Source organism: Lucilia sericata, unplaced genomic scaffold, assembly GCF_015586225.1.
Source record: "Lucilia sericata isolate MDLA Ls3-8-SP2 unplaced genomic scaffold, ASM1558622v1 Contig000264F_arrow, whole genome shotgun sequence".
NCBI classification, from domain to species: domain Eukaryota; kingdom Metazoa; phylum Arthropoda; class Insecta; order Diptera; family Calliphoridae; genus Lucilia; species Lucilia sericata.
This window is the reverse complement of record NW_023994289.1, coordinates 224,421-245,238: the sequence shown is the minus strand read 5'-3', so window position 1 is coordinate 245,238 and position 20,818 is coordinate 224,421. Positions and strand designations below refer to the sequence as shown.

The following is a 20,818-nucleotide window of genomic DNA, read 5'->3' as shown; positions in this document are numbered from 1 at the left end:
AAAGTCTTAAAAAGTTTCTATTTTGTTTGATAATCTTAGAGAAATTAAATATTATGAATGAAAAAAAGAAAAAAATTGAATAGTGAACAATAAAGTTTTTTTGTCGAAAGTATATATTTTTTGTAAAGAAGAAAATAAATTAATAAAAAGAAAAATAAGTAATTTTTTAAATTAAAAAAATAGTTTTCATTACGTATATCTCTTCAAAATTAATTAAAATTGTCGAAAAAATTATTAAATTTAGCGCCTAAAAGTATACATTGGAAAATTTTATTAGTGTAAATTTAGCGCCATCTATTGTTTCGGCTTGTGTCGTTTCGTTTTGCAAAAAATCGAGTTTCTCAGGGTGGCAGCACAGCCGCAAATTTTCGACTCCACTATGGAAAACGATCTGGCAACTCTACAAAAAGTTAAGAAAATGTCAGTGTTGCCAGATCGTTTTCCATAGTGAAGTCGAAAATTTGCGGCTGTGCTGCCACCCTGAGAAACTCGATTTTTTGCAAAACGAAACGACATAAGTCGAAACAATAGATGGCGCTAAATTTACACTAATAACTTTTTTCAAAGCATACTCTTAGGCGCTAAATTTAATCGTTTGTTCAACAATTTTTTATTGTATTTATTTATTTTAAAGAGATGCATGTAATGAAAACTCAAATTTTTAATTAAAAAAATTACTTATTTATTGGAAAGTTGTTGAACTCTTCGTGGTATACACGTTAAAAATACATTATTTCTATTTTTTTCTGAGAAGTCTATTCGAAAAATGTTAAGAATTTAAATTTAGTACATACTAATTAATAAAACTGCATTATCCATTCCTGATATCCATCATTAATGTGCAATGTTGATTACTTTTTATTGTTTTATTAATTAATATTCTCTATAAATCGTTATTATTAGCAAATTAATAATATAAATACAACTATTAAATATGTAACACCAATTGTTTAATACTTATAATGTAAAAACTTACATTTATTGCTTTGAAGGTTTGAATTTCATAAATACCTTTATGACTTCCATTTAAATCGCTAGAATTCACTTAAAACCTCTGAGTTGCCATTACTGTTTATATAACTGTGGTCACAAGCAAAAACTGCCTAACTTTAGAATGTCTATATATCTTGTAAAATAAAATATATAGGTATATATAAACATGTTTTTTCTATAATTATAACATAATATTAATTTAAAAAGTACTAAATATAAGTACTTTTTAAATTAATGTTATGTATTAAACAATTTTGAAAAAATAAACTTGTTTTTTTTTTTAATATTTTACTTCGAAATGTTATAATATGTCTGTTCCCGTACTCGTCAGTTTTGCAGGTTTTAGTCAGAAATAGTCAGAAAAACAACAAAATACATTGAAATTTTTGTACGGGAACGACTTATTGTAAAAACTTGCAACCCAAACGAGTACGGGAACAGACATAATAAATCATCTTGTTTGAACTATAACTATTGTAACAAATAAAATGAATTGTCTATAATGAAATCGAAGTAAAAGCGTTGAATAGAGGAATTGGAAATTGATTATTAACTTTTCAAATGATCCACTGGCATTACACGTTATTAAAACGACTTAGGTTGTTATCGCTTATAACTACAGATATATAAACAAAATAAGCGAGCCGGTTTACAAGTTTATCTTATCGTCTCACAAACACGTCAGGTAAATAAATGAGTAATTTTTAACTTTACCAGTTAATAGTTAATGTCCAGCATTAGTCGTTATTAGACTTTGGTGGCTATCAGAACATAATCGATAAAAAAGAAATTGTAAAAAACTTTCCACTACAAAATGGCAACCTATGAAGAAGTTAAAGATGTGCCTAATCATCCCGAAGTATATTTGATAGATGTAAGAAATAAAGACGAATTAGCTTCAACTGGTGCCATACCCGGCAGTATTAATATTCCACGTAATATAATTTGTTTATTTATATTTCCATAACGTAAATACAATATAATTTTGTTTTGCAATAGTACCCGATTTAGGTCAGGCCTTTGAAATGTCCGATAATGATTTCAAGACTCAATTCAATCGCGCCAAACCATCGTTAGATGCACCATTGATCTTCAGTTGTTTAAAAGGTGGCAGAGCTCAGAAAGCTACTGATATGGCTGTAGCTCAAGGCTTTAAAAAGTAAGTGACATGTTAATCTTGTACTTGAGCAAATTATATATTAATTTTTCATAATTTTCAGTGCTAAACCTTATGCTGGTTCATGGACCGAATGGGCTCAAAAGGAAGGCTTGTAAATTTGCGCATTGCTCACTTAATACTCGAAAAAATTGCTTTTAATTTATTTAAAAATAGTAAATTATTTAAAATAAACTACTGTACTCGTCGTTATACACACATTTCATGAATAAAATGCTTTGAAGATAAAATTAAAAAAAAAACTTTTAAATCTGTGTGCTTAATTAGAGAATAAAGAATCTAAAAGTATACTTCTTTGTAGTTAATGACTATTCTTATTTAAATGTTTCAAAAAAAAATAGCTAACAAAAAAAGTAACTGCACATTAAATATTCTGCTGCGTCATCTTTGTTTAGTAGATGTATACATATTTGTTAAAAAAAGAATTTGTTAAACAAATATGTATGTATGTAGTTATATACATACATAATATATGTATAAACTTTTGGTAACACAATATACAATTTAATTGGAAATCTTAGCTTTACAGCCTGTTTTATAACATTAATGAGATCTTTGATTAATTAGAACCGAAAAAAATTATATTATTTTGAGAAATATAATATTTAAAGAGACATACAGACTACAGACATATTTTTATATTATTTCTATTTTTTCTTTATATCAACCTCTTCAAGATTAAGTTTGTATGTTTTCGTTTCTGGCAATATCTGATTAACTATCTCCATATAAATATTGCGTGTTGTTATTTCATTTTAATCATATTGTCTTCAAAATTTAATAATAAGTTGTATACTTCAAAACAGTCGTAAAAATGTTGATGAATTAAGTTCATGAGCTTTAAAATAATATATTCTTTTTTTTTTTGTAACCATTGGTAATAGTAATATTACTAATGAAAGAAACACTCGGCTTTTGAAGTCGAAATACATAATTCAAATTCCCAGAAGGAATAATGGCCCTTTTACGCCCACTTTTTTGATTGTGTGTTACCAAACATGACAACAAATTATATGATTTACATGATATTTGGGATACCAATAGGTTTAACCTCGGAAAGAGCAATATCAGACATTGATTGGATTCCACGCACCTTTTCACGTACAAAGGATAAAACCAATTTTCTACACAAATAGAAATATAGAACCTGAATTTCCTTAGTTCCGGCATATTATTATATAAGGATCTAAATATCGGTTGTAGACAAATGATTAAAATAATTTTATATAAAAAAATAATATATTCTCTAATTCAAAAATCTGTTAGTCCTTAAGAAAATATTGACTATTTGATCAATCATATTTTCAAGAAAATAGGGAAAAACACATGGTTCATAATATTGTATGAAGAATTTTTTATACGTTATCGATTTTAGAATTTGTATTCTTACTGCGGTAGTGGAATGAGTTTTTTTATATTTTTAATATACACACAGTGACAGACAAACTTTAAATGTAATTTCTAAACTATACTTGTAAGTTAGGACATTTGTCAACTCAACAGAGGAAAATTGTATAAGGAGACAGGTAGTTTTTAGTGGTTACCAAAAACTGAAATCTACTAACGTTTCTGAGACACTTTCTGAAATATGAATGTTTCTGAGACGTACACAATTTCTGGAAAAGTAAGACTGTATGCTAATGATAAAAGCTACCTAATAATTAAAGCAAAAGTTTTGAGCAAGTCAATTGGAATACAGTGCCTCAGACATAAAAAGCAGCTCCTACATGAGCAATCTCTTCTTCCTTATTTTAAATAGTAGAAAGTATAAAAGAAAATTTTATATCTTTCCTCTTGCAGATTTTTTATTTTTTCCATTATCACATTCTAAAAATCTAGTATTTTTCTTTGCTTTACTCCTAAACATAAAAGTCGAAGAATATTATAGGTCATATGGACTTTTGTTTTGACATTAACGTAAATCATATAATAACGATAGAATTTACTAATTGATTCTATTTTATTTTTCGTTTTCTATAGCATTAGAAATAGTAATTTAATTCCCTATTAAATGTTTATTACGTAATATATTTTTATTAGAGACGTCTATAGTAGACAAAAGGGGAGGTAGTGCATAGTAACAACATGTTTAAATGGTGGAGCTATTTGTCAAAACACAATGTTATATTGGATACATATTGTATTGGAATAAGGACAAATATATATACTAATTACAGTACAAATAAAAAACTAAAAAAGTATGAGGAAAGTTTTTGTAAGTGTTAAACACTCGATTGCCTGAATTATATCATTAATATTTTATTAGGTTATAGATTTTTGAAACTATGTATTTTCAAATTCTGGCAACACAGGAAAATATTCCCAAATTAATTATTTAACTATTATCACTGTATATGGTTGATTATTTTAATATCGACGTGTCCTAAGAACTAGTAAATTCTTACAAACTACAAATCGGATGATACAAATTGACAATAGAAAGTAGATTACTTTTACATTACAAAAAATTTAACTAAATTTATTTTCTATTAATAAACATTACATTAACCCAAAGAGTAATCAATGTTTCCGTTTATTAATTTATTTTAATACAATATTTTAAAATCATAAACAAAGATCTCTTAGAAATGGTAACAGATGTAACATATAAATAAAACTGTTAATATGTATAAATACAAATATAATTACTTAAAATGTAAAATAATCTAAAAATAAGATCGATTCGGACCGATAATTGAAATATGTTGTTATAATGCGTGAAAATACCTTTTCCAGAGATAAATAACATTTTGAAAATTCTTATAAACCCAATACAAACGAAGAAAAAAAATCAAAAATTTCCCTAGAAAAAAATTCCCATAACAAACCTTTTTAAACTAATAATTTAAATATTTTATAACACGGAGCTCTAATGGAATAATTTTAAACAGCAAATAATGTTAGTACATTATTAGGTATTAAATTGAAAATAATACCTTATATCGTTTGAAATCTGTTAATTGCCCTAAATTTAATTAAAATTTAACCTCTTTAAGTTCACCCCAACTTTTACCAATTTTTAGTTTTACTTTAAGAGGCACATTAAGTTTAACGCAATTTTCCATAGTTATACTTAAGACTTTTGCAATTTTTTTAGCTTTATCTTCGGGAACTTCAAATATAAGTTCATCATGTAAATGTAAAACTAAGCGGACAGACTGTGGTTCTATACCTAATTTTTCTCGATATTTTATTATATTCTTTTCCATTCGTAAAATAGCACTTTTTGCTATATCAGCTGCCGATCCCTGTATAGTCGAATTAACGGCTTGACGTTCAGCTTGATCTAAAAGGAGGAGAGAGGAAGGAAATGGGAAATACGTGGGAAAGAATTGAAATTAAATTGTATGTGAAATATTATATTATAGGGCTTTTCTTAGTCTGAATTACGACAAGTTTTTTATTAGCTTTTTTCCTTTCCTAAGCTTTTAGGTAATATAAAAGAAATGGTCATCTGCAAAAAGTTGTATTTTGTGACACAAAACTCTTTGTTTTGTTTATTTTTGGCCACAAGGATAAAATGTAAATGAAAGTTATAATTATATTTCGTGACTATTTGTGACTGATTTAATAGATTAAAATTTACGTTTAAATAATTTCTTATTTATTTTTAGCACGTGAAATATTTAAGAAATACATAGTATGTTGATTTGATTGCTTGATTAGTTCATACTTATCAATTGTTTCATTTGATAACTTTTAATAACATTATATATAGCATTTTAATGTTATATTATACATACAGTGGTGGAAAAAATAATAGACACGACTTTATTTTGTGTTGAAAACAAAATTTTTTAAAAAACTACCCGTTAGAATTTGATGATATGTATCTTAAATAAAAGGTATTTAAGTCTACTTTGCTACGATATATGGAGTTTTTAAGTTTTTTTGCTCCATCATATTTTATTGGTATTTAAAAAAATTGGCATTGGAAAAAATAATAGAAACGATTCACAGTATTACACTGGGGACACAAGCTGAGATTTCTTAAATTGCGTTTTATATTTATTTTTAAAATATTTTAATTATAAATGAAATTCTTAATATAAAAGTATACTTTTTACTTTAATTTTTGTGTAAATCTTTGTTTTTTCGAAGCGTAATTGATCATATGGATCCTGACAGCTGAATCAGAGGCCCGACTTTCAAGTTTTCTTAAATAAAAAGTTCTGATAGTGAAGGAAATGACTTCTAATGGTTAAATTATGTAAAAAATTAGTTTTTGAGAAGATTTCGAGAAGAAAAAGTTTTGAATCCACTTATATATAACGACAATCCACCGATTTTTGGGCCAAATTTCGAACAATATTTCGCTATTTTGCAATTCGGCCCGTTCTTAGTGGTTAAAAAAGTTTATACCAAAGTTTATTGATGGGCTTGTGAAATAATGCGAAATAATGATCACAAAATCAAAAAAATTTTATAATTCAGTTTGATTTGTAGGTAGTTTACTGTAACGTAAGTTTAGATAAAATGCACCCTATCATATTAAAACGTCAGAAAGAATATTCTTTATAATTTTTTTCATAAAATAAACGTATTAGATCTTAAAAAAGGTAATGAAATAAAAAACATATCTTATTTTCCTAATCTAAGAACATTCTGTTTTATTTGTTGCAGTAGATCGTATTGGATCTATATACAAGTATTAATTCCCAAACAGTACTATACCTAAATTTAAAATTAATTTTCGAAATTTTTACATTTCTTGAAATTTTAGTTTTAAATTCAACTTATTTTACCTGTCCATCAAGATACTTTGATATTTAAGCCCCTTCTTAACCACCAAGAACGAGTTGTGTTGCCAAAATGTGAAATATTGCTCAAAATCGGGGCCAAAAATCGGTGGATTATTGTTATCTGTAAGCGGATTCAAAACTTCTTCGGCTCGAAATCTATTCAGGAACTATTTTTTAAGTAATTTAACAATGTTAAGTACATTCTAACACTGTTTTAACTTTTTATTTAAGAAAATTTGAAAGCCGTGGCTCCAATTCAGCCGTCAGAGCTCATATGGTCAACCAGGCGTTGAAAAAACACACGTTAACATAAAGAATCTAGGAAAAGGTATATTTTGATATTGGGAATATCATTTACAATTAAAATTTTTTAAATAAGTACAAAAACGCCGTTTAAGAAATCTTAGTTCATGTCTCCAGTGTAATACTATGAATCGTTTCTATTATTTTTTCCAATGCTAAATATTTCAAATACCAATAAAATACGATGGAGCTAAAAAACTCTAAACTCTATATATCATTAGAAAGTAGTGTTAAATACCTTTTATTTAAGATATAAAACATAAAATTCTAACAGATAATTTTTGAGAAAAATTATTTTTTACTGCAAAATAAGTTCGTTTCTATTATTTTTTCCACCACTGTATGTATATATTATACAAAATAGTTTAGTTGAAATCTAATAAAAACATTTAACTTCTTTAATTCTTTTATTAATAGGTATTATATCGCAAACATGTAAGTAAAAATTAGTTTAAAAATGAAAATCAGACTTCGGCTTTAAACATCTTGTAGCCATATTATAATTTTCAATAAAATAAAAATGTAAATATTGTAAACAAATTAAAGCCGGTTGACTATGAATATTAGAGATAAAATGAATAACGAAATAGTGTAATTTCAATGAAATATTCCCCTGACTAATTCATATTTCATATAAAATAAATATTTTCAATAATAGATTAATTTTGCAGCAATATAAGTTATCTTCTATAAAGATATAACTTTTTCTCGGTTTTAATTATTTAAATATAAAGTAGATGTTTGTAATTGTATCACTCAGCAAAAACTATTTTATGTTTAGATTTATATTAAGCCCTTTTTAATATACATATGTTTAATTCTGACATAAAAAAAGAAATGAAATGTACTTACTTTTTATTAATGCTTCCCCGCTACTAATATTTTCTAAATAACGCCTTCTGCCAGTTATAGTTTCTATGTAACCGTTATTTCTAGCAAATTTAACAACTTTTTCTGTATACGCTCTAAAAAATAAAAAACATGTTTTTTATAATTAATTCACATATATACTTATTTATTCCTAAAACACACATACCTTATACCCGGATAAGCAGCATGGAATTGTTCGGATACAAGTTTAGCTTCTTGTTCGGTACATTTAAGACCTTCAGCTAATGCACGCATACCCATGCCATAAACAATGCCATAACATATTTGTTTTGTGCCATTTCGCAATTGTTCTGTAACACTACTTTCGGAGATTTTATTCCATCTTGCTGCTATTGCTACAAAAACATCCTTTTCAGATTTCATAACATGCAATAGAGCAGAATCTTGTGATAAATGTGCCAGTATACGCATTTCCAATTGACAAAAATCCGATGATATTAAACAACGTTTTGGATCTGAGGGGAAGAACGCACTACGACATGATATTGTGATTTTTTCTGAACCTAATTCAACATCAAAATCTTTTGCAACATTTTGTAAGTTTGGTTCTGTCATAGAAATACGACCCGTAGATGTAAAAGTAATACTTTGTCCATGGATTCTGTGAGAAAAATATAACATAAAGAATATTAATTCTATTACAGATAGAAAAACTAACCTTTCATCTTTTACACATTTTAGCAGGGGTTGTATGTTCTTTGTTAACGTAACACTTAATTTACGATATGTAATTATCATTTGCGATATAGGTGAGTCGATTTTTTCTAGAATCTGTTTAGAAGTACTTATGCGCCCATTTGATTTACGATGTAAACCTACAACCTATAATAACATTTTTAATAAAATTTTATTTAAAAATTATTTTAGCCTTACTCGTGCTACAGCTGAAGACGAGCCTAAATTGAATCTTGATCCATGCATTTCATATATTTTAGTTTCCAATTTCTTCATAGAATCAACCATTTGCTGAAACAATTTATGCAAAGCTTCTGAACTGGTGGGAAAGCCCACATCTTCCATATTGCATAATGACATCTGTAAGGGCATTTCGAGTTCTAAATGAAAATAAAACTTTTAACAATAATTTTAACTTTGAATGTCACAATATTCTACCTGTAAAAAATTTTTGTAATTGTCCCGTACCGATTCGCTCTAGATTTTCTATTTGTCCTTTTAAAATGTGTATTATAACACAGGATTCTATGGATGATCTAAAGCGAAAAAATCATGAAAATATGATGTGAAAACCCAAACTAAAAGACAGTTAGCTGATGCATTACCTAACCTTAGCTAATATAGCACTATCCGAATCCAAACCATAGCTATTATAACCACGACCACTGCCACATAAATTAACTAAAGATGAACATTCTGGAGCAAATTGTTGAGCCTATAATGGAATAAAATTTAGTTTAGTAGATATTTCAGCAACTATTTACCACTAACATACCAAAGAATGTAAATTATGATTTTTATCAGGTTGCAAAAGCCAATTAGCCACTTTTGGGTCTTCTAAAGCTATTGCAATATTTCCAATATCATTTAAAATTTTACGTAATATCTTCATTTGTTCTTTAGCATCGTAGATAAGTAAAGTAAGTTCCGTAGTTCTTAGCAACATACGTAAATATTTGCACTTAATTTCTCCTGTTAGTCCTTTGCAAGATCCCTCCTGTTGCATGTTCATGTAATACACAACATTTTCTGATATGCAAAATCCTATACCAGCCAAATAATTTGTATCGTCAAGTTGAAATTCATATGATTTTGTGGGCTCATTTTCTTTTTCTGTAGCAGCCACTTGATTTAGTAAAAGATTTGCTCCTATTAGAGGTTTACGTTTGCCACATTGTTGTTGGATGCCTAAACAAAATCCCAAACGTTTACATGCCATGAATTCCTTAAATGCTCCCTTAAAAAGCTGCTGATCTCCGCAAATATCTATAATATCAAGAGATTTGAATGAAGATGATTCGGTATCAACTTTTGAGCACATAAGAATGTGTGAGGCATTAAGTTGTATAGGATTTTTAATAAGAGAATTTTCCATGGAAAGATCGGAAAACTCTATGCTAGTGGATGAGGGAGGTTCTGAAGGCCGCTCGTCTGTTTGCAATTTTTTAAACTTCGAATTTTCTGTAGATGGTTTAGTTTTCGGACTTTGAATTTTTTGTGTGGCACGTAAAGATCTTAGAAATCGTGAAGCATGAGGGGAATTTGTTTTATTGGCTGGCACGTCTTCAATTAGTTGTTGTGAACTTGGAATTTCATCTTCTGGTGAATTATTGCTGTATTCCGGTATAGGTCTTTTAAAATTATCTGCTTCTTTTAGAGCTTCTTTTATACCAGTATTGATGGTAAAAGATTCTTCATTTTCATTTCCAAAAATGTCATTCTCTGGACTTTTTATAGTTGTTTTAGACTTTGTTATAGTTGTCAGTTCCTCACCTATCCTGGTAGAGCTTATTAAATGGTTACGGGGACTTCTTCTAGGTAATTTTGGTGTTTCCTGTTTTTCTTTGTTTATTGCTTTAGGAGTATTTGGTGAATTCTTATTAATATTTTGAAGTTTTCTGTTGTTATTTTGAGTTTGCAGGGCAGTTTTTGGAGTAGAGTTATCTACATTTTTATCAAGAGTATTAGATGTTGTTGATGATTTAGTTTCTGGTGTATTTGCTAATTGATTTTGCTCTAGATCTTTTCTTTTTGCCCATTCTTGTTTCTTCATCTCAGACAGTTGTTTGGCTCTTAACAATCTTTGGGCTTTTTGACTAGTGCTAGGTTTCTCATCAGTCTCAATGGGTTTTTTGTTGTTTGTTTGTACCGAAGTTTTTATAACATTAGGAGGAGTAACAGCTAAATCTTTTAGTTGATCCGATGATTTTCGCGATTCTGTTGAGGTTATAACAGCTGCTTTAATGGAATTTATTTTTGTTTGGACTTCCAATGATTCTATTTTAGCGTCTGCTTCCTTTTTCGCTATTTTGGGTGGTGTAACATCAACATTTTGTTTAGGATTTTCAGAAGATTTGCGTTTTTCAACTGTAACGGTTAGTTTTCCATTTTTTATATTTTCTTTGTGAATTATTTCTTTATTGTTTTTTGCATTATTCTCTACGTTCTCTATCACATTTAGGAACTTGGAATCATCTTCAAATGTAATATTATTTTCTTTCTGATTAATATTTGGAGATTGTTTTATTTTCTTAACACTTTTCTGTTTAAATGGTTTAGCTGTACAAATATCATCTTCGAATAGCATGTGAATATCGTTGGGATGAATATTTTCTTTTTGTTTTCTTTGTTCTATTGAATTTATATTCTTATTGTTATGCACATTCTGTTCTCCATGCTTTGTTTGTAACTTATTGTCTATGTTGTCCTTCTTTTCTAAAGATTCTAATGGATTTTGTATATCTTTAACATATTTAATGTCTTCAGTGATTTTATCATTTTCATGATCCTTGGCTTCATCACTAGTTTGATCCAAATTATATTTAACCATTACATTCTGAAATTTGTTTTCTTCGAAAGACATGTGCAATTCATTTTCTTTAATATTGTCTTCTTTATTATCTTCACAAACACTTTGAGACCACTTAATATTACCCACACCTATTTCATATTGAACGAATTGTCTAGCCTCTTGGACAAGTAATTTTGCAGCTTCAGCTACTGTGAGACCTGCTTTACCAGTTATAAAAAAATGTCTTGCTTTATTGCGTTGAGCAGCCTCAAAATCATTTTCATTGTCATGTTTTTTAGCAGAATCGAAACTAAAAGCATTATAAAGAATTTTCTCAATACTCAATATGTCGGCGCTGGCCAATTCAACCAATGATGTAACTCCAGCATCGAAGAGTGCTCTAGCTCTTTTATGTGTCAGATCTGGTAGGCGCATTAAATCTATTAAATCTCGATGTATACCAAAATACAAACGTTCTTTAAATTGTGAGACGATCAATGAGAGTGTATCCCACTGCAAGGAATTGCAAAACGATGTTACAATACCAGCAAAAGTTGAGGACATTTGTTGCAAACTTTGCAACATTCCTCGTGTACATTTATATTTGATGGCCACTTTATTTATAGGAGTTTCGTTAACCAACTCTTGCAAAGCCAGTGCAGTATAAAATCTATCGTTTTTTTATTGTAATTATTATGAAACATTTATACATTAAAAAAACTAACCTTTTGTGTATTTGCATTAACTTGTAGTCCAGTTTGGTTTGACCCCTCATGGCTCTTACCAAAAACGATTCTTTTACTCCTACCAGCTCTCCGACTTTTTTCATGGCCGGTGTTAATTTCTCCCAGAGATCGAGAAATAGAAGCCAATCCAAATTCTGTAATTGATAGCATACCGAATAAGGAGTAACCAAATAAACAGCATGCAATTCAGATTCTAATACAAAACAACGTCTTGATTTTTGCAATTCTGCAAATAATATTAAACCGTCGGTTGGGGGCATAGATGAAGCTAAAACAAATAATTACATTTTACAGATATATTTTAAAGTATATTTATTTCACTTGTGCTTTACCTAAACAAGCATGACCAAGTCGAGTGGCTACATAATGTTCTTCTTGAGTTTCCTCATTCTTTTGTAAACGAATAAACTCATACTCGATAAGAAAATCTAAAGCTCCCCCAATGTATTCGCTATCACTGCATTCATCTTGACTTTGTTCTTTTTCTTGAGTTGCTAATTGCTTTTGAGCACTCAATAGTGTACAATTTACAAAATTATCAATATCTTCCTTGCTAGTAGCAACACCTGAAGAGATAACTTCTAACAAGGCACGCTTGAGATGTGTCTATATAATTAATAATAAAATCCTTCTTCACAATTAAAATAAAACAAAATAAATATATGTTACTAGGCTTACACTACTGTCGTGGTCTAGACAGGAGGATATGGGCCTTAAATCAGCCGTTATTAACTCTTTGCCCACACGTGCATTACTGTCAGTACAAATTAAAATAGATTCTCCCAATATATCCTATAATGAAACAAATTAATAGTAAGTGTAAAAAATAAAAAAAAAAACAAAGAAATACTTTTCCAGTTCTTCCAGCTCGTCCAATCATTTGGCGATATGTAAGAGAACTCATTTGTTTGCCACCAAACAAGGGGGATCTAATTAAAACACGGCGTGCTGGTAAATTAACACCTTAAAACATTTAAATTAGCATACATTGTTTGCACTTTAATATACAAAACTTACCAGAACTTAAAGTGCTGGTAGCTACAATAACTTTTAAAGCGCCAGATTTAAAACTAGCTTCCACAATATCCCTTTCTTCTGTTGTTAAGCCAGCATGATGAAAGGAGCAACCATAGGTTATGCATTTGTCCAAAACTGCATCCAAACCTAAATATACACCATTATCACTTTGTTTATCACGTATTAAATGCACTGTTTACCAGTTGGTATATCCCTTAATTGTTCCTTAACATTATTAATAGCTTGACGATTTATTTGAGCTCGTAGTTTAGTACCCCATTCTCCACCTTGTTTTCCCAATGAATGTATAGCGCCAGCTAATTGTGTGGCTAAGTTCTCACACCAATCTTTTGAGGGGCAAAATACAATAACTGAACAGCCATCTACTAAAGTTTCTATACACAATTGTGCCACATGATCCGAATCATTTTGTAATTCCGGAAATGGTTCTTTGATATTGACTGTGGGCTCAGTAACAGAACGCAATATTTTCAAATGATTATCAAAGATTTTATTACCAATTTTAATCATTTCTTGCAATGCCACTGGACGAAAGTCGGTTATATATAATTCAGCATCTAACCACGTTTTCAATAGTTCTACATTGGCCAATGTGGCAGACATGGTAATCACTTGAATTTGCAAACCATATTTACGTGACATATACAAAATTTTAGCCAGTAGTAATTCCAAAATATAACCTCTTCCAGGATCTGATATTAAATGTACTTCATCGACTACAACAGTGCCGATTTCATTTAATTTTCCCTGTTCTAATAATTTATTGACAATTGAATTGGCTTTTTCTATCGTACATATGGCCACATTAATGCTATCAAATCCTCCCGGTGGGGTATAACCACCAAAAAATCCTTCTACGCGATAGCCAGCCGCTGTTAATAAATCTTGCAAATAAAACATTTTTTCACGTACAACAGAAATAAATGGTAAAATGAGTAAAACTTTTTTACTGCGTTCCAGAACAGTTTTTAAAAGTAAAATTTCACTAACCAACGTTTTGCCGGCCGAAGTAGGAGCGGAATATACAAGATTACAATGCTCAAAAAGAACCTAAAACAAGTAAGAAAGTATAGTCGGGCGTGGCCGACCATATGATACCCTACACCAGTTATGAATATTAAATGTGATTTATTTTTCATAATAAAGCATTTATCTTCAATATTCCCTTGTTCCGATACATTTAAGCAATTTATGGATGAAAAACTAATTTTCTGAAAGAGGCTTTATATGGGTTCTAGGGGCAAATATGGACCAAGCCCGATAAAATTTTGTGAATATATTTATATTTACATAATATTTTATTGTGCTGAATTTTATTGCGATATTTGTGTTTATAAGTTAATTTGGGACATTCAAGTAATTTTCTGAAGGGGACTTTGTATGGGAGCTAGGGTCAAATGGGGCCCGATCTTTATGAAATTTGGCAGGGTCATCAAGACTTCTATAAAACTTAGTTGTGCCGTATTTTATCGATATATCTGTATATTTGACATAATTATGAGCTCAGAAGCCCTTTTCGGGGGGTTCTGTTCTATGGGGGCTAGGTGAAATAATGGACCGATTTTAACCATTTTCAATAGGCTTCGTCCTTGGGTCAAATAAAACGTGCGTGCCAAATTTCATCCAATTATCTTGAAAATTGCGACCTGTAGCTTGCGCACAAGGTTTACATGGACAGCCAGCCAGCCAGCCAGCCAGCCAGACGGACGGACGGACGGACGGACGGACATAGCTTAATCGACTCAGAAAACGATTCTAAGCCGATTGGTATACTTTAAGGTGGGTCTAGGACGAATATTTTTGTATGTTACAAACATCAGCACAAATCCAATATACCCTCCCCACTAAAGTGGTGTAGGGTATAAAAAGAGAATGTTTCCATGTTGATAATAGTTATAATCAAAATGATTTCAGATTTATTTTTAAATTGAATTAGATTTGTATTTAATAAACTTTAGCAGTTTTATACAAAACTTCTATTGAAAAAATTTTACTGCTCACAGATCTACTTTTTTAATTAGACGCTTATATATGATATAAAAAAACTAGAAAAAATACAATCGTTATTGTCTATGTTGTTTGTATGCATAAGAACTAAATCTTTTGGAAAGATTTGGATTACATATAGGAGATGAATATATGATTATAAGATTATTAACGATTTTAAATGAATTATAATTTCGAATACATAGGTATATTATAGTAATTGTATACTTACTTTTGGATTACTTAGACACTGTATTTGCCAGTCAAACATTTTCTTAACACCTTTTCGTTCATACTCTGTTAAAACGCTCAAAGGTAAGTTCCACGCTTTAATACTTTTTAATGCTTCTAAATTATCGGTGGGAATTTCCATTGCTTTTGTTTTTTCAATAACTTTCGAATTATTTTTTACAATCTCCTTACATTTTTCTGCTGAATTCTTAACAACTCTCTTAGGCTTAGAGGTATTATCTATCACTTCATGTTTTGTTTTTATGTTAGGGTCAGAAGGAGAACACTCCTGAGTAAATTTCAATTGATCTGGAGACATACAGCTTAAGCTTATATTCCGTTCTGATACAATGTCTTGTGGATGTTGGGATTCCTTAAAAATTCGATGACTAATTTCCAATTCTTTACTTACAAGTTGTTCTCTTAACATATCATTATCTTTGGGAGGACAAATAAAACTGCTGATTTCATGCGTCATTTCTGGCGGTTCATCAATGTGTTCATCAGTTTTATTTGTTGCAGACAGTGGTAATGAATCTTGCCATATATTGTTATCTTCTTCGGTTTCTAGCAGATCTTTTAAGTCTTCAGAAAATATGGGTTTTTCAAAGGAGTTTTCAATATCATTATCAGTATCATCTCTTTCAGCATCTATTATATTGTCCATATCATTAAAGACTGCTTCTATTTGGGATACTCTTAATACGGAAGTATTTTTATTCTCTGTATGATGTTTGGGTTTTTCTTCGGTGATATCTTGTTGAAATGAAAAATCACTTCGAAAAAATTCCGAATAATTATCTGCACCATTTGCAGATGCTTTGGGTAATGTAGAGTCAGATTTGCTTCTTCTGAATTTGCGATGTGTGGAATCTCCAGCTTTATGGCTTTGGGTGGCAGTTTGTACGAAACGAGATTTATTTCTACTTAATGATTTATTTGCAGGTTTTGTTGCTGTTGGTGATTCCAAGATGACATCTAAAGCTTTATCTTCGTCCTGTATGGCATGATTCACTTCACTTTCCAGCTTCATAAAAGTACTATTACCAAATTCAAATGACTGGGAAAACGTCATTTTTACGTTTGATTGTTTATTACTTAATAAATAATTTATAGAAAAATCAATAAATAATAAAAATTTTTAACAAAAAGACAACAAATATATCACGGCGTTTTGAAATATAGCGCGAGCCGATATTGCCAGTGTTGTTCACTTTAAAATATAATTGTCAAAATGAGCGTTTTACTGTAACAAATTGACAGCAAAATCGCATTTTGCTGACAATTCGATAATACAGTTTTATTTGTAAACAAAACCAGCTGTCAGTAATATCATTCATTTATTTATTTACTTTTATTTTGAGCAACAATTTAAACGTTTGTTTAATTTAGTTAAAAGTAAAATGGAAGAATTTAAAAAGCCTGGTTTACCTATTGCTCCAATCAAAGTGGAAAATTCTAAAGCGCCTGCAAAGAAACCTAAAGAAATTCCTGAAAAACATATTGAAAGTAGTGCTGGAGAAACAACGAAACCACAAGTCCAAACACAATTATGTCCTTACAAAATACCACAGTGGTCAGACAAACCTAGTATTGAAAATAACTATAGTTTTGAAGTCTTAAAGTCTGGACAAATTATCGATGAAATAAAAGAATTACAAAATAAGGCTTTCTGGACTTTTGGTAGATTACCGGAAAATGATATAGAAATGGCGCATCCCACTATATCTAGATTTCATGCAATTCTACAATATAGACCAAAATCAAAACCAGCTGAAAATTTAAATCATGACGAGGAAGGGTATATGGATAAATCAGAAAACAATGTTGAAGACAAAAGCCCTCCAGAGGGTTGGTATATATACGATTTGGGTAGTACCCATGGTACCTTTTTAAATAAACAAAGAGTGCCAGCCAAAGTTTATATACGTGTAAGGGTTGGCCATATGCTGCGATTGGGAGCCAGCACTAGATCATACATTTTACAAGGTCCTTCTGAAGACGAAGAGCCCGAGTCAGAGTTATCTATCACAGAGATTAAAGCGAAGCGCCAGCAGGAGTTGGAGCAAGCCGCTTTAGAAAAGAAACGTTTAGCTGACGAAGCCATAGAGAGGGCCAATAATGAAGGTTGCAGTTGGGGTATGGGAGAAGATGCTGATGAAGAAACCGATTTAACTCACAATCCTTATGCCAGCTCAAACAATGAAGAACTTTTTCTGGACGATCCCAAGAAAACATTACGAGGTTATTTTGAAAGAGAAGGTCTAGAATTAGTATATAAATGTGATGAAATGTCTGCTGGTTCATTTGTGTGTCGTGTTGAATTGCCCATTGATGATGCCAATGGTCGTCCCATTGTAGCAGAAGTTGTTCACAAGGGCAAAAAGAAAGATTGTGTTGTACAATGTGCTTTAGAAGCTTGTCGTCATTTAGATCGCCATGGTGTTTTAAGGCAAGCAAATCAAGAGCCTTTAAAGAGAAAACAAAAGTCTCAAGACTCCGGTTCGGATGATGATGAATTTTGGGATCGTACTGGTGATGTTGCTAGGAAGAAGCAAAGAAAAGCTAATGCTAATATTAGTGTTACTTTAACCTATGAAGATTTGGTAAGTGTATTTTATATACATAGATGTGTTCAATTGTTTTTAAATTAGAATCTTCTACAAATCTAATAAATGTATTTGATGAAATAAAGTAACAACATAAAGGAATTATTAAAATGTACACTTTTTTGTGATTTTTCTTATTATAGCTCAAACAAGAAAATGAAATCGAAGAGCAAACAAAGCAAATCGAATCGAAAATACAAGAATATCAGGCACAACAACAACGATTAAAGGCAAAGGAATTGGAAGATGGGGAGGATTTAGATGCATTTATGAAAAATTTACAAGGAAATGAAATGCAATTGGACAAAACTGAAATTCGTAAACTGAGAGTAAATAGTAATAAATCCTGATATCTATATTTTTGCTTAAACAATGTTTTTATTTTATAGCTTGAAGAACAACGCTTAAAATCTGAAAAACAAAGAGTACAACGGCTTATTAAAATTGCTAAACCCATTGATTTGCCGTTTGGCAAACCAAGCTCAGATGATAAACAATCTGAAGCAAACGAAAAGTCAACAATTAAGAAACAATTACCAATGATTGGTAAACGTAATCAATTTAGTAAATTCAAAATTGTTAAAGTAGAATCAACATCCATCAAATCTAAACCCTCAAACCCTGCCAAATTTCTTGACTCCGATGAAGAAGAAACAGAAGATGTTGACGAACCAGTTGAAAATATATTTAAGGAAAGTAATTTTATTAATGGCGACGTATTAGACAAAGTCAAAGTCCCAACAAATGAAAGTAACTGTAACACGGCAGAAGATGCAAAAGAAATTACTTCTAAAATAACAAATCATGAAGAGGTAAAAGACATTGCTTTAGCAGTTCCAGTCAATGAAAATGAAGCAGAGAAAACTTTAAAATCAGCTAGTGATTATAAAGGTAATGAAATTAAAGAACAAAATGTTGAGAGTTCACAGCATATGCCGGAAACTGTAGAATGTAATAGCACAGAATCTGGCAATAGTAGTAAAAAACGTCGCCATCGTATACGTCAGCGTGGTAAACGTCAAGAAGTTGATATGATGGAGGATGATGTAGAATATGAATCATCTGATAAATATGCCAAATGGGTGCCACCAGAAAATCAAACCGGTGATGGCTTTACTGAATTAAATAAAAAATTTGGATATTAATAAAATGGACTACAAACATTTAACATAATGACTATATATGTACGTATTTTTAAGTATTTTAAAAAATGTCTCAATAAAAAGAACAGAAAGTTAATTAAAAAAAATTAAATTATATATTAAAATGTGTTACATTGAACGGCATAAACGCATCATATCTTCGCTATTGTCGGGTAGATTATAAATATCATTTCCGTTTTTAATAAAATGTAGATGTCAAAAATAATTTTACTTATCTAAATAAAATTTTATTTCAATCAGCTATAAACGAAATTATTCCATAAAAGGCTAGTAATTGTAAATAACAATAATTGATATTCACTTTTTACGCTCATATTTAAATTCATATACTGGAGCTGCATTTTTGGTGCCACGTTGTTTTCTTTTGGGCTTCAACAAACGAGGCTGTTGAAGGGCACGCTTTATTTCTAATTTTTGTTGGACCACTGCCAGCTCCTTCTCACGTTCAATGCGTTTAGTAAGCTCCTGATAGGCTTGTTGTTTCAACAAGTTTGCCTTTTTGATTTCCTGCAAAAAATGTATGAAAATGAAGTTAGGTACAACAAAAACAAAAAATGCTTACCTCAGGACTTAATTCAGGAATATGTAATTTTTCTAAATCTTTTAATCTTGGTCTATTAGTTTTTCTATCCAACATGCTGGGGTGAGTTTCTAAACGTTCAGCTAATTCCATATCACTCAACTCCTTGCCCTTAAGCACCACATCTTCCTCGTCCTCGGATACAGCGTCTTTAAATTTTTCGTCAAAAAACAAATGTTTATTTGGCACTGTATTAGCAAAGTCTATCATATGGAGCTGTGACTGCAACCGTTTTATTTTCTTTGCCTCCATAGTACGCTTCATTGTTACGTACTTTATATCTTGTGTCTCCATCAAGGCCAATTGCTCCTTGCTGTGTTCATCTTTTTCCTCCTCTTCATGATGCTCTCCATCATGCAACTTGGAACGTATCATATGATGATAGAACTCATCGGGATTCTTGTTGAGGGCTCGTTTATGCAAAATTTGCAAAGTTTTGGCTTTCCGTTCAGCATCGCGAGCTCTTTTGCGATAGTCTTTTTTCTTTTCTAATAAACCCAAATGTTGCCGCGATTCTGGCTGATGTCTTTCCCTGTGTACCTTCTGATTGCTTTTGGAAGCTTTCTTCCAAGACGACATTTTTATGTAATTTTGTGTTTATAACAATTTTTTTAATAAATAAATTATTACACTTTACTATTTTAGAGTAGAATAAACAATAAACAAATAATTTTAAAGCACATGTGTATTAAGGCGAATTAAAATGATGTTCTGTAAATACGCCTTGTGCTGCCAGATCAATAATAAAAAAAGTCCTAAAAAATATTTTTAAATTAAACTGGATTAAAATGAAATACATGTGAGTGTTCGTTATAATGCCAAGGAAACAATATATAATAATGAATAGTTTTTATGCCTAAGGCGTCAAATCCAGCTGATATTTTAATATTTTT

The 20,818-nt window shown here is 30.3% G+C and overlaps 4 protein-coding genes across 6 annotated transcripts; 2 read left to right on the top strand and 2 right to left on the bottom strand.

Annotated features, from left to right (window-relative positions):
* Window positions 1-1,643: 1,643 nt before the first annotated feature.
* On the top strand, window positions 1,644-2,412 carry LOC119602929 (rhodanese domain-containing protein CG4456). The gene is made up of 3 exons (XM_037954737.1): window positions 1,644-1,928; window positions 1,993-2,152; window positions 2,214-2,412. Exons 1-3 carry the CDS (start codon window positions 1,808-1,810, stop codon window positions 2,266-2,268), a joined length of 336 nt encoding a protein of 111 aa, XP_037810665.1. The 5' UTR covers window positions 1,644-1,807; the 3' UTR covers window positions 2,269-2,412.
* Window positions 2,413-4,621: 2,209 nt separating this feature from the next.
* LOC119602913 (DNA polymerase theta) lies at window positions 4,622-16,809 on the bottom strand. Of its 3 annotated transcripts, none has more exons than XM_037954716.1 (15): window positions 15,575-16,808; window positions 13,536-14,406; window positions 13,336-13,482; window positions 13,169-13,281; window positions 12,997-13,110; window positions 12,651-12,924; window positions 12,298-12,586; window positions 9,557-12,242; window positions 9,387-9,496; window positions 9,220-9,317; window positions 8,980-9,161; window positions 8,765-8,928; window positions 8,252-8,707; window positions 8,068-8,180; window positions 4,622-5,456 (listed from the first exon to the last, which is right to left on the bottom strand). In XM_037954716.1, the coding sequence occupies exons 1-15, from the start codon at window positions 16,646-16,648 to the stop codon at window positions 5,146-5,148; spliced, it is 7,002 nt and encodes a 2,333-aa protein (XP_037810644.1). In that variant the 5' UTR covers window positions 16,649-16,808; the 3' UTR covers window positions 4,622-5,145. The 3 variants fall into 3 exon arrangements, 2 of the variants coding, with proteins under 2 accessions (XP_037810644.1, XP_037810645.1); XM_037954717.1 differs by lacking the exon at window positions 4,622-5,456 and adding an exon at window positions 7,863-8,010; XR_005231381.1 differs by lacking the exons at window positions 4,622-5,456; window positions 8,068-8,180 and having other exon boundaries at window positions 8,604-8,707; window positions 9,392-9,496; window positions 15,575-16,809.
* Window positions 16,810-16,868: 59 nt separating this feature from the next.
* LOC119602916 (kanadaptin) lies at window positions 16,869-19,583 on the top strand. Its single transcript, XM_037954720.1, has 3 exons — window positions 16,869-18,179; window positions 18,326-18,511; window positions 18,572-19,583. The coding sequence occupies exons 1-3, from the start codon at window positions 16,977-16,979 to the stop codon at window positions 19,325-19,327; spliced, it is 2,145 nt and encodes a 714-aa protein (XP_037810648.1). The 5' UTR covers window positions 16,869-16,976; the 3' UTR covers window positions 19,328-19,583.
* On the bottom strand, window positions 19,548-20,655 carry LOC119602919 (probable U3 small nucleolar RNA-associated protein 11). The gene is made up of 2 exons (XM_037954726.1): window positions 19,908-20,655; window positions 19,548-19,852 (listed from the first exon to the last, which is right to left on the bottom strand). The coding sequence occupies exons 1-2, from the start codon at window positions 20,502-20,504 to the stop codon at window positions 19,643-19,645; spliced, it is 807 nt and encodes a 268-aa protein (XP_037810654.1). The 5' UTR covers window positions 20,505-20,655; the 3' UTR covers window positions 19,548-19,642.
* Between the last annotated feature and the right edge of the window lie 163 nt (window positions 20,656-20,818).